The sequence below is a fragment of the Zychaea mexicana genome (genome assembly GCF_025766255.1).
Source record: "Zychaea mexicana strain RSA 1403 chromosome Unknown BDB00scaffold_19, whole genome shotgun sequence".
Taxonomy (NCBI): domain Eukaryota; kingdom Fungi; phylum Mucoromycota; class Mucoromycetes; order Mucorales; family Lichtheimiaceae; genus Zychaea; species Zychaea mexicana.
Window position 1 is genome coordinate 284095 of NW_026516682.1, and position 12353 is coordinate 296447.

Here is a 12353-nt window from a genome sequence, read left to right on the forward strand (position 1 = left end):
ATATAAAAGACAGAAATTTCGAATTCTTTATTCTTGCATCTCTTGATCCATCTCTCTTCTGTCCTTCTTACATTTCTCCCGTACTTTTTGTTCTTATTTTTCGGTCCACCCCCTCCTAAATGCCTTCAGCACCACCAGTAGCACCGCCAGCAGGAGGCAATAATAGTCGCCGCTACCGTACCATTAACGTGTATCAGACTCCAACAAATACCCCAATGGCATTGCCTGCTACGCCATGCGCAACTGACGAGTGCACAGCTCTGCTAGGCACCACCGATACTCGAGGCGTTTCTTCAAAATCCTCGTTAATGCAGCGTATACCTTGGTCAACAATCCTTAAAAGCCAGCCTGCTACATTGCTGCCATCAGTTACTATCGGTGCCCTCATCTGGTTCTGTACACCAGCAAGCGATGAGTTGACACCAACAGCCATTCGGATTCTTGCTGTGTTTGTGAGGTATATGATGATAACAATCAGCAAACTTATTCTCCAGCCCTTCCATCACAGCATGCAGCAGCAGGATCCGCTAAATTCCTCCATCTAATGTGTATATGAAATAGCTGCATCTTTGCCCTCATCACCACATCAGTCGACATCTCGCTCCTTGTGCTAACTGGTCTTGCGCTCCTTTCTTTGACCCATTCGTTTCAATGTGAGGACAAGGCCACCGGGCTCCTGACTGAATGTCGACTCTGCGGAGAACCCAATCCATTGACGGGTGATCCTTACAAGTGTCACGGTGCCAAGGAGTCCTTCCACCATTCGCTCGAAGGTTTTTCCAGCTCGGTCGTGTGGCTCATCTTTGCAGCGTTTCATCTCGGCAAAGCCGTTGAAGTCACGCAGCTGGGACGTCGAGTATCTCTATTGATGATTAAGATGTTTGGCAAGCGCATCATGGGTCTTGCTTATGCCATTGTCTTTTCAGGTACAATTTTTTGGTTGCACATCAATGAAAAAAGAAAAGAAGGGGGTCGAAGAGTTGTGGCTAGTCAAAAGGAACAAAAAAAGGGAGCACGTTATTGAAACGAACTTTCTCTGAATACTTTACAGAGCTCCTTCTTGCCCCATTTGTTCCATCCAACACAGCTCGTGGCGGTGGCATTGTCCATCCTGTCGTGCACGCGATTGCAACCACGCTGGGCTCCACCCCTACACATGACCCCAAAGTGGGTGCGTTTTTGATGTTGGTCGGAAACCATGCCAACTTGATTTCGGCATCCATGTACCTCACAGGTAACGACATCATTACCTCCTTTGGCGAGATCGGGTGGGGGGTGATAAATTGTCTATCTGTATGCTAACCCTTTGACACAACCATTCACCATGAACCTCTTCTAGGTATGGCTGCCAACCCAATTGTTCTAGCCAAAGCCACGCAGCTGTATGAAGGAGTGAACTTTGACTTTTTGACCTGGCTGACCGGCAGCATCGTGCCTGCACTGGTATGTGCACTTGCATTGCCTGTGATCCTTCGCTGGTCGTGTGGACTATCGTCAGATAGCAAACAACGAGACGAGGAAGAGCAAGGTGGTTCAAACGGAGGTGCCATTTCAAATGCAACAACAAAGTTCCCCAATGACGGCATTGTCAAGCATGCTGAAACTGAACTCGAACGCATGGGATCTATGTCTGGCAAAGAATGGGTAAGACATTACACTTTTTTTACACTCGTTCTTTTGCGTTAACGTTTAACAAATTGAACTGTTTCTTATAGCAACTGTGCCTGGTTCTATTGCTATGCCTTTGTCTTTGGGTGACGTCGAGTTACACAAAGTTAGATGCGACGCTCGTTGCGCTCCTCGGCATCCTAATGTTGCTGCATATGGGCACGATGACATGGAAGGATATTTCAAAAAATACCAATGCGGTAAGCACATCTTTGTTTGCGTTTTTCTTTCTCGCTCTCCACCGGTTGCAACCTCTTCCTCGGTTTTAAGGGCGGGGTGGTGGAGTTCGTTCAGTAATTTTCCAAACGAGGATAATTTCTTTTTAATTTTAGAAACTAATTTTTATTATGGATTTACATATAGTGGGATACACTGTTCTGGCTCGGAGGCTTTGTAACCATGGCACATCAATTGTCCGATGCTGGTGCATCTGCGTTTTTGGGCCACAAGATCTCCAGCTTAATTGAACAGCTCGGCTTGCCACCAGTACCGTTCTTGGCCGTGTCTTACTTTCTGACGACATTCATGTTCTCTTCCCTGAGTGCGCATATCGTCGCCTTTGTCGGCACCTTTTTGGATGCAGGCCATGCATTGGGAGCCCAGCCCATGCTTCTGACCGCACTCTTGGCATACTTTGGTGCATTGAGTGGTTGCATGGTAAGAATCTTCCATGCAAGTTGCTGTTCACTTTATACTCTTCTTCTGACCCGTCTTTCTCGCATTTCGATGCATACCTCTTTTATTCCTCGTTTTTTATAGACAAACTACTCTACAGGTAAGCATCAAACTCGTTTATTAAAATAGGTTAGAATCTCTTTCTGTTGTATGCATGTAGCGCTCATCAACTTTTATATGTGCTCTTGCTTGTTAGGCATGGCTGCAATGTATTATGCCCCGGGTTACGTATCACGTTCCAAATGGTTCCTGATTGGCTTCCAGTTAGCGCTGTTCTATCTTGTGGTTTACTTTACCATCGGCATGGGCTGGTGGCGATTATTGGGCTGGTGGTAGTAGAAAATCTTCCGACAATATTCTTTTCTTGGTTACCATTACTTTTTGTGCATATTACTTTCGTTTGGAAATCTCTTTTACACACTTTCTATCTTTTCCCCCACACATGCATACAACACAACGCAACACATCCCACTGTATACCCCTGCCTGTTAATAATACTCCAGGCAACTTGAGCCCCTTTTAGATACTTTATACTTCTCCTCACCTTTTTCTGCGTTTATATTTTTCTTTTACATCCTCATCGTGTCGCTGCGCGTGCTGGAGTGATTTTAATAGCAAATTTTTAATATATACACATTTGTCAGAGGCTACTGCACTCTAATATCTTCTACATACGCTACTAGTAAAAGATCTTTTTTTGTTTGGAGCTGTCACTTCTTTAGGGATACAACATGATCCTAGTGCAGTCTTACAATGATAATCGCAATTACCAATAAAAGGCCATATTTCTTCTTCCAGATGGAATGGGGGATTTCCAATAACAGAAATCATATCTTGATGCTCAATTTATATCTCTATTGATCGAGAAACTTTGTAGTGGAGTTTCTAATAAGTGACGCACTAAATGACGAAGGTGAGTTCATTATTCTTGTTATCACGATTGTTTACAGGTAGATAGACATGTTGTGCCCTTAAAGAGCCTTATCTTAGTGCTATCTCCGTTTACTAAACTGAGTCCTCTTGTAGTAAACTTGAAGTATTTAAAGATTTTAAATATACCGCTGTTGTTAAAGCATGATAATAAAATAAACAAACAAACACAAGATACATAGTTCAAAAGAACAGACCTTCTTCGAAAGACCCGATCCAGTAAACGTTACGTGCTCCCGCTTACAGCATTGCACATTTGCACATGTCTGCCGCTGATGCATTATCATCATATGAACTTAATACATATCATATCAGAGCATGTGTTCTCTAAAATATCCTATTCACCATAACAGTTATAATATATATGTCAACCATCCATGACTCTCAAAAATCCCAAACATTTGATGCTGGAATGAAAATGAAAGTGAGCTACAGTACATAGCTCACACTATTTAAAGGCGATATGTATGTATTATAAATTCACTGCAAGATACAGTACAGAAGATGAGGAAGAGGGAAACATCATCCAGATCTTGAAAGAATATCCAAGTATCGAAACAACCCATTTTCATGGTCATCGAATTGATTTGATAAATCCTGTAGAAAATGGTATAGTACACTCTGGATCGTAAAAACACACAACTGACTTTTATTAGTCCATACAGTAGAGGATATCATACCCAACAATAAAGTGCCTTTTTAGTGATGATCTAATCAACGGCACCATCTAATGCACACGTTATATTGTTACATCAAATGTACTACGTACTTTCTTTCGGTTTTTCTTTTTTAAATGAGACCGACAGTGCATACTTTAGCATGGTTGCTGTTAAGTTGACGAGTGCTTCTGTGTGACAGCTCTACCTTCGTATTTATTGTTGCTACGTAATTATTCAAACTTACACATGGAACTGAATAACCAACAACCGCCAGCAGCATCGTATGAAGAAGAGAATATGTACAGTGCTACTGTACAGTAGTGCTTCAAAATTTCCTCCTCATGGAAGCATTTAAACAGATCCGCTTCTTGCAGTTTGGACGATGACGACTCATGCCAGGAATTTTCAAACGCTTGTAAACAGACGAATTCTCTACTTATCAGTGCTGTTGGATGGAGCTAACACCGCAAACTGTCGCCTTCTGAGGTCTCGCTATCCTAGCGCATTGCTCTATACCATAACTCGTAGTACTATTTTGTCGACGGATGAATTCTTTCTCAATTGGCGCGGATGTCTGTTTCTTAGGGCTGAGGAGACTCGTCGTTAGTCACTGCTATTTCTTCCTTGTCAAATTTGATTCTATATATTTCTGTTGTTTAGGGAATAATCCCTTTTGATGGATTAGCTTAGAGAAAGATATTACCTGTAACAGTATTTGTATTATTGGAATCGGTTTCTGCTTCACGACCGCTTCCTTTAGAAATGCAGATTTTTAGTTGGGAAAACAACATAGTTAGCTTATGCGTACCTAGACTTGGAATTTGGCCAGATTATATAACTTTTCGATAATGATTGTTTTTCGTTTACAGAAAAGCCTACAAGCTACTTAAAAAAATGTATTCCATAGGTGAAATTGCTCTTTCTGCATTTTTTCCTGCCTGTTGCATTGAGCTTATATTGCTTTGCATAATATGATAGCTGAAGCCATGGTTTTTCTTTGCTGACGCTCGCTCCTTGAAAAAACCTGATTCAAGCAGAGCTGTATGATAAAAACAAAATTAATTACACAACTGTAACGCATGTAGAACCTGGACGAGTGTACTGTATATGGCTGCTTACAAAAGCTACTCTACTAGCCACATTCACTATCTAATACAGGGTGGTGATGTAGATAGAGAAAAGGGCACAAACGAATCTTTTTCTCTTTAGGGTGTCAGATAGATAATGTGGTGGGTAAAATTGATGGTATAGCAAGTGAACCGAATATGAGATGAGGTGACTTACTATATGTATGTTGACCACTTCCGCTGCAGCTATAAATACTGCTGGAATTATAAATCGGTAACAGCTGATACAGGTCCTTTGTACCTAAAGCAATGTATTTTATTATTGAAGTGCACTTTATTATATTATGTACTAGAGTTATTGTACTTCACTGGAATTCAGAGCCAACTGTGTGCCCCTAAGACAAAGGTGATTTCCTGTAGTAGCTAAAGTTTTTCGCGTTACCAGATCACCAGCCACAAGCTCTTCTAAGGCACATATGCCATAAGGTTACTTAATGTAGCCTTCATCTTCAGATATTCGATATCTTTAGGAGCTGTTGACTACACGCTTGAATGTCTAATATGCACACTACGGCCTTAGCTCTCGATCTCTGGTACACTATCTAGCAAAACAATGGCATAAATGCTGAATGTATATAAAGTATGTGAAACGATTGATCCAGTATTGGTATGTAAACCACGTTGAATCGGTGCGGTGGTGTAATGCCTGTTCTTTTATTGCTTATGGACACGTAAAACGGACTTATTCTTTTGCTTAACTGCAGTTAATCTACAATTAAGCTCTGTTATATGTAGCATGCTTAATGTATGCAATAGTTCTGACAGCAAATAGCTACGTACGCTACATCTAAACAACGACAAGATCTAGGATTAATTTTATCGATCTTTTATGAGATATATTTTAGGGGACAGTGATGACTTGGTGCCTACCCAAAACGAAGACGAAAAAATTACAGAGGAAGTAGTATGTAGCGAGATCCTTGTCACCGCTCGTGACCAACAAAACAACACACACATCAGTGTACGTACTATTACGAGACAACAAGCACTCTACGCATATGAATATTTTCAGCGAGATTGGATTTGCATATTATGATAAGTTGACCTTCTGACGAATGATATCATATCTTGCGCACTTGTGTGTGTACGTCAAGGTGTCTCATCATCCATTACCAACGAAGCGGAAGTAAATAGCACATCCCCTATCTTCATCACACTTACAGTGCGATCTGTTAAACCGTGACTGGATATCAATCACTGTCTCGTATTCATGTCAAACAGGTAAATCGATGCATCAATGAAAATAAGGAGGTATTATAATAATATCCAAACGTTTGGGCTGTTGCTTCCTAAAACCTGGACGTATGCATAGCAGAAACAGCTACCTTTCACTCAAAGTAATGATACTGTTATTCTCAATATTTCACATAAACTGAAGGATTCACATATGCTCACCTTGCACAACTGCAACTCGTTTTCCAAAGAATCAAAATCAGATTGTTCTTTGACGAGTCGCATTGTACGACGCATATTGTAGCGCTACAGTAATGTGTGCCTATGAGTGTCAACTATTTCCCCTAACATATCCGAATTTACCGTAGCGTTTGCGAAAGATATTGGCTTTCAAAAGACGATACACAGCAACTCTAGAAATGTCAACACATTATTTGATTTGCCTTGCGATTACGTCTTTACGACGCCGTAATTTAAGAAGGAGACCCACACTGACATCTGGTAGAACAGCTCGTGGCGCACAGCCCACAGTTGAACCGGTTCTATTGGCACCTGTTGCAACATCCTCACACAAGCACTTGCTTCACATGTACGCCAATTTCAACTTTCTCGGTTGGTTGCAGGTGCCTTACCATTACGAACGAAACGATGACCGACAACTTTCTGGTATGAGACATCCCGATGGGCTTGCCGACAAGCTGGAGAAAATGGCAATGGCAGAACATAATCATTACGACTATGGTGCAAAATGCTTTAAAATAGACAGGAGTAAATAATGCTGCAGCCTTCCTGCCTCCATTTACAGGAAGGCTATGTTGTACCAGTTATTATGCGTAGAAGGTGAGCTGCCATATTGAGCGTTGAAAGGCATGCTAGACCTATTTAGGTCTATCTATATATAATTAAGAGCAATTGCACCATACATATAGATCGCCAAGGAAAAATGTATTATACAGACCTATGCTGATTGTTGGATTTGATTGCTACATCGGTATCAGGGACTTGCGATACGTTCTGGAAGCGCTAAAACGGCTCAAGAGTATTAGCTATTAAGAAGTCAGTGGTACCTGAAGGTACACAATCCAAAAGTTGGTCTGCCTCTTTAGCAGATTAAGGTCTCTCGTTCGTTATCGGATTTAAGCAGACAAATCACTCCACGAACTAAGAACAACCATATAGCTTGCGACATATTTGCAATGTTTAGAAGAAGCGTCGCAATGGCTTTTCTACAATCGAAGGGTGGTGTGCCCAAGACATCCTGTCATTGTGGGGCGCTTCTTTTGATATCACGCCATTCGCGCCCCTCCACGCCACGGCGTTTTATATATCTTGAGAATGTGCTGATACGTACTACGTGTAAAACATTTGACTTTCTGTATCAATGTTGCTTATTAAATCAGAAGAAGTGGTTTTTAGTGTGTAAGCTGAAGCATACTGTCTTAAACTTGTACAATAAGTATCCCCAGTTCTCGGTATTAGGTTGGATGTATGCCTAATTAGCTACAGCTGATCCACCGCCACAAACAAAGGAAAAAAAAAACTGTTTGATACTTCATTCATGGAAAGTGGAAAAAAAAATATTACATGTCACGGATGTGTCGAGAAGAAGGAAAAAAAAAGAAGTAACGAGAAAGGGATATCGGCTATGTAATGGCTATTATACAAAGTTGACAGGGGCATTGGAATCGGTGGATAGGGATAGAGAGAAAAAGGTGATGGAAGAGACGAGTTACTTTAAAGTAAATGGAGTAAGGATAAGTAAACAGATCATCATTCCCGATAAGCAGGCGGTTCTTCTGCACTCCTATCTGTTAATGGATAATATGCCTCATCATTGGATCTGGCATTACGATTAAACCGCTTATAGACCCATCCGAGATTCCACCACCGCTCCTGCTGTTGTGGAGACGGCTGCTTCCAATTCTCGTACAATCGATGGACGCTGTGTACCAGCGGACCCAACTGCTGCCGTCCAACGACCAGAAAAATGACAATCGCACCCGTGGCAACAACGGCCCAGACAGCCGACTGCCACTGGTCGCCCAGCGTCCACTGATGAAGCGCAGCCCCATAATACGGCGGCAAGTCGTCTCGAGCAGCGCATATCGAATTGTTCACACAATGCCCAGGAATATCCAATCCATAAAAACACTCCATGTTATTTTCGCATGGTTCGCCGACCGTCCGTTTCGGTTGACAGGTCTGGGTCGCTTTATCGCAGTAGGCATTGCGGCTGCAGTTGCCAATAAGTTCAAGATCGCCTTGGCTAATGACGTCCGGCCCTCGAAACTCAGTGTAGCTGTATAGTTCGTCGGATAGTGGAATGGTGATGCACGGCTCGTTAATGTCATCGTCGTCGTCTCGGTGCGGTAAATAAGCAACAGTGTCCACGATGGTTGGATTCATTTCGAACCCGCCAAGGTCTGTATGTTTTCCAGACATTTAAATGTTAAGTTAGTCAAGTAATGTGAGAGATAGAGAGTATGTGTGTGTGAATCCTCTAAAGAACGCCTTTCTTCCTTTCTTTCTGCTGGAAGAAGAAAAAGAGGACATGTACAATGTGCTTACGCTGGTTTCGACATACTAAACCACGTTCAGTGGCAAAGCAGCTGTGTACCGGGAATAACGGACAATCTGCGGGATCACGACAATGTTGTTCCATCCCGAGGGGACGAGCTTTTAATAGAAAGTGTAATAAAAAAATATAAAAAAATATGGTCAATACCGAATCGATGCGTACCCGACCAAAAAGAATAAGGGGTTTTCCATTTTGAGTAAACTCAGTCTCTCTTTCTCTTGGGTTTTCTGTCTTTTCGCTTGTTAGTCTCCATAGAAGGTTGCTGAGGAACGCTACCAAATTAGATCCAGCGCACTATTCTTGGATCTACCAAAAAAACTGGGCAGTTTTCTTTTTCATACTACTACTACTACTGCTACTATTTTGTTTTCTGGTGTAGCCTAGCAAATAACAATGATCGATTGACGGGCTTCTTTGAATAACGATGAAACCCCCGACCGCTACATCCATGCGAACCAAGGGAAGAAAGTAGGCCCCGCATCAAAAACCACCGGTGCAATGATGATAAACTAGTTTATCCGCTAATCCAAACAGGCCCAGCTTGCATAATTTTGTGTCGTTATGCTGCATATACCATGATCACTTTACAGTGTGCTTCAAAATCTTACTACCGCATTTGCAGCAAAAACAACTCAAATCTTATCTCTATGTCAGTACCTCGAGAAAACCAAGTCAAAAAGTTCTGTTTCTTAATACTATGTAATAAAGAAAAAGCACCAGCTGTCAGGATGAAAGAATTAGAGAATGACAGTTGCGATTTGATGGAAAATATCAATATCATCAAACAATAAAGCAGGCAAAGTGCTGATGGCGGGGTGTTATAGGGAAGGCAAGGACCCCGGATTCGGTGACTGATCGAATCCATCGTGTGAACGGGTCCTCTTTGATTGATTAGGCAAGGAAGGTGTAACCGGCTGATTTTTATTTTAAAGCATTGGGTGTTAGAGCTCCTACCAACAAGTTAGCAGCATTATCGTCGTCAATCTACTTCATCCAAGGAGCTTAAAAATTTCGTGTATACGTGTGGGGGAGGAGCGTGGGAAAGCTGTCCTAGCCTGTATAAAAAAAGAGCTGCCGAGTGTGCCTTTTGCATTTTTGTTTTTCTTTACTCTTTCTTCTTCTTTCAAAATAAAAAAAAGGACCCGCTTTTCTCAACCATGTCTTTCTTGCGTACTCGTCTTCCTCAGATTGCACGATCGGTGTCGTTGGTTGGCCGTCAGGCACCCTATGTTGCTCGGTAAGGAAGTGGGTCTATGGATTATCTCCGTCCCAAAACAGCACGCACACTGGGTGGACGCTTTGTGTGTGTGTGTGTGTGTGTGTGTGTATCTGATTTCCATCTATTGCAGCAACTACTCGTCCATGACCTACTCTGTGCCCTCGGTCACGGACACTCCTCCCACCTCGCTCCAGTCATTCACCGAGGAAGAGCTCATGCTCAAGGAGACTGGTAAGTGCTATCATCAATATCACTGCAACTTACTGCAGCTATGACATGAAACCCCGCGCCCTGTAACCCGCGACACGCTGGACAACTGACGCTGATGTTACTATTGATAGTCGCCCGCTTTGCTCGTGAGGTTGTCCAGCCCCGAGTACGCGACATGGATGAAGCCGAGGTGATGGACAAGGACATCATCAAGGCTATGTTTGAGAATGGGGTAGCGTATATCTTTTTTTTCCTTTATTTTCGATGGTTCTTCTTTCACGTGTGCAAGTTGCCCTGACATAAGCGCAATTCTATTCCTTTTAGTTGATGGGTCTTGAAACCGAAGCGGACCTTGGTGGTGCCGAATGCTCGTTCACTGCCGCTGTCCTTGCCGTTGAAGGTACTTGTCCAGTATTTTGTCACGGACGATGACTTTCAGTTGTAATTTAACACGTACAAACACTCTTGTTGTGTCTGTTTAGAGTTGGCAAAGATTGACCCCTCGATTAGTGCCTTGTGTGACATTCACGTAAGCAAAAACCCACCCCATCCCAGTTGAAATTTATTGGCAAGTCAAAAGAAAAATAATAATCCTCACGTTTCCATCTATTATGTAATGTATAGAACACCTTGACGAACACTGTCATTCGCAAGTATGGCAACAAGGACTTGAAGGAAAAGTACTTGACACGTCTCGCTACTGACACCGTCGGCAGTTTCTGTATCTCGGAAGCCGGTGCTGGCAGTGATGCTTTTGCTCTCCAGACCCGTGCTGAGGACAAGGGCGACCACTACCTCTTGAACGGTGGCAAGATGTGGATCAGTAACTCTGGCGAAGCTGATATCTTTGTCGTCTTTGCCAATGCGTAAGTGCAACATAGCCGTTATGGTAGATACCATCATTACAACTAGTTTACTGACGCTCACAAACACAATTATAGTGACCCATCCAAGGGCTACAAGGGTATCACTGCCTTCATTGTCGAAAAGGAATGGGGCGTTGAGATTGCCAAGAAGGAAAAGAAGCTCGGTATCCGCTCGTCCTCCACCTGTGTCTTGAACTTTGACGATGTCAAGGTTCCCAAGGAAAACGTTTTGGGTGAGATTGGCCAAGGTTACAAGTATGCCATCGATTCATTGAACGAAGGCCGTATTGGTATTGCTGCCCAGATGATCGGTGCTGCCCAAGGTGCTTATGAAATTGCCTTACCTTACATGTTTGAGCGCAAGCAGTTTGGTAAGCCCATCGGCTCTTTCCAGGCTATGCAGCATCAGTTTGCTCAAGGTAAACATTTGTGTAGGGATAACAAAAAAAGGGAGGAGATAGAACACGCTGGATGCGTTTTGGTTTGCAAAGGTTGTCCCCCTAACTTGGATTTTTTTTTTCTTTGAAAAGTTGCCTGTGAGATTGAGGCCGCCAAGTTAATGACATACAATGCTGCTCGTCTCAAGGAAGAAGGCAAGCCATTCGTCATGGAAGCCGCCATGGCCAAGTTTGTCGCTGCCAAGGTTGCTGAGCGTGCTACCAGCTATGCTGTCGAATGGATGGGTGGTAACGGCTTTGTCCGTGAAACCGGTGTTGAAAAGTTCTACCGTGACGCCAAGATCGGTTCCATCTACGAAGGTAAAAAGAAGGAAAGGAACAGGAGTGGAGGATGATGTAGAGAATGTTACTTACAAAGCAATATCATATGCGCAGGTACCAACAATATGCAATTGGAGACCGTCGCCAAGATCATCTCCACAAAGTACAAATAATAAGCATCTTCCTTTTGAAACCCTAATGTTATATAAGATATAAGAAAAAAGACCCTCTATAATGTACAGTTTTTCTCCCTTTCCCACTGACGTTTTTTTTTTCGCAGCCCCCCTTCCAGAGCTCTGTATCCTCCTCCTTCCCTCCTACTACATTAGTACTCTCCCACACTAACGGTAACTTGTTGTGGCTCATATTCTTTTGAGGAAGTTGTGACAAATAAAATTTATATACAAGAAGTAAAGAACCAGTAACACGCAAGCCTGCCTTGTTGTTTTTGCTCTATTGCTTATTGTGCATTTTGTTTGTGTTTATGCTGGTTTTGCAGTCTGCAGCTAGAAATCCCACGCTTCGTTAT

General features: G+C 42.6%; 3 protein-coding genes across 3 annotated transcripts; 2 read left to right on the forward strand and 1 right to left on the reverse strand.

The window, feature by feature from the left end:
- Nucleotides 1–308: 308 nt before the first annotated feature.
- Nucleotides 309–2679, forward strand: BDB00DRAFT_759897 (Sodium/sulfate symporter; the record flags this gene model as incomplete). Its single annotated transcript, XM_053119169.1, has 8 exons — nucleotides 309–457; nucleotides 562–926; nucleotides 1052–1234; nucleotides 1340–1644; nucleotides 1716–1868; nucleotides 2032–2325; nucleotides 2428–2443; nucleotides 2540–2679. The coding sequence occupies 8 exons, from the start codon at nucleotides 309–311 to the stop codon at nucleotides 2677–2679; spliced, it is 1605 nt and encodes a 534-aa protein (XP_052981932.1).
- A 4939-nt stretch (nucleotides 2680–7618) lies between these two features.
- Nucleotides 7619–9172, reverse strand: BDB00DRAFT_812909 (uncharacterized protein). The gene has a single exon (XM_053122726.1). The coding sequence runs from the start codon at nucleotides 8672–8674 to the stop codon at nucleotides 8003–8005; it is 672 nt and encodes a 223-aa protein (XP_052981933.1). The 5' UTR covers nucleotides 8675–9172; the 3' UTR covers nucleotides 7619–8002.
- Nucleotides 9173–9927: 755 nt separating this feature from the next.
- BDB00DRAFT_812911 (acyl-CoA dehydrogenase/oxidase) lies at nucleotides 9928–12246 on the forward strand. The gene is made up of 9 exons (XM_053122727.1): nucleotides 9928–10047; nucleotides 10160–10260; nucleotides 10371–10471; nucleotides 10564–10639; nucleotides 10722–10768; nucleotides 10864–11105; nucleotides 11181–11524; nucleotides 11636–11863; nucleotides 11939–12246. The coding sequence occupies exons 1-9, from the start codon at nucleotides 9968–9970 to the stop codon at nucleotides 11995–11997; spliced, it is 1278 nt and encodes a 425-aa protein (XP_052981934.1). The 5' UTR covers nucleotides 9928–9967; the 3' UTR covers nucleotides 11998–12246.
- The last annotated feature ends 107 nt before the right edge of the window (nucleotides 12247–12353 follow it).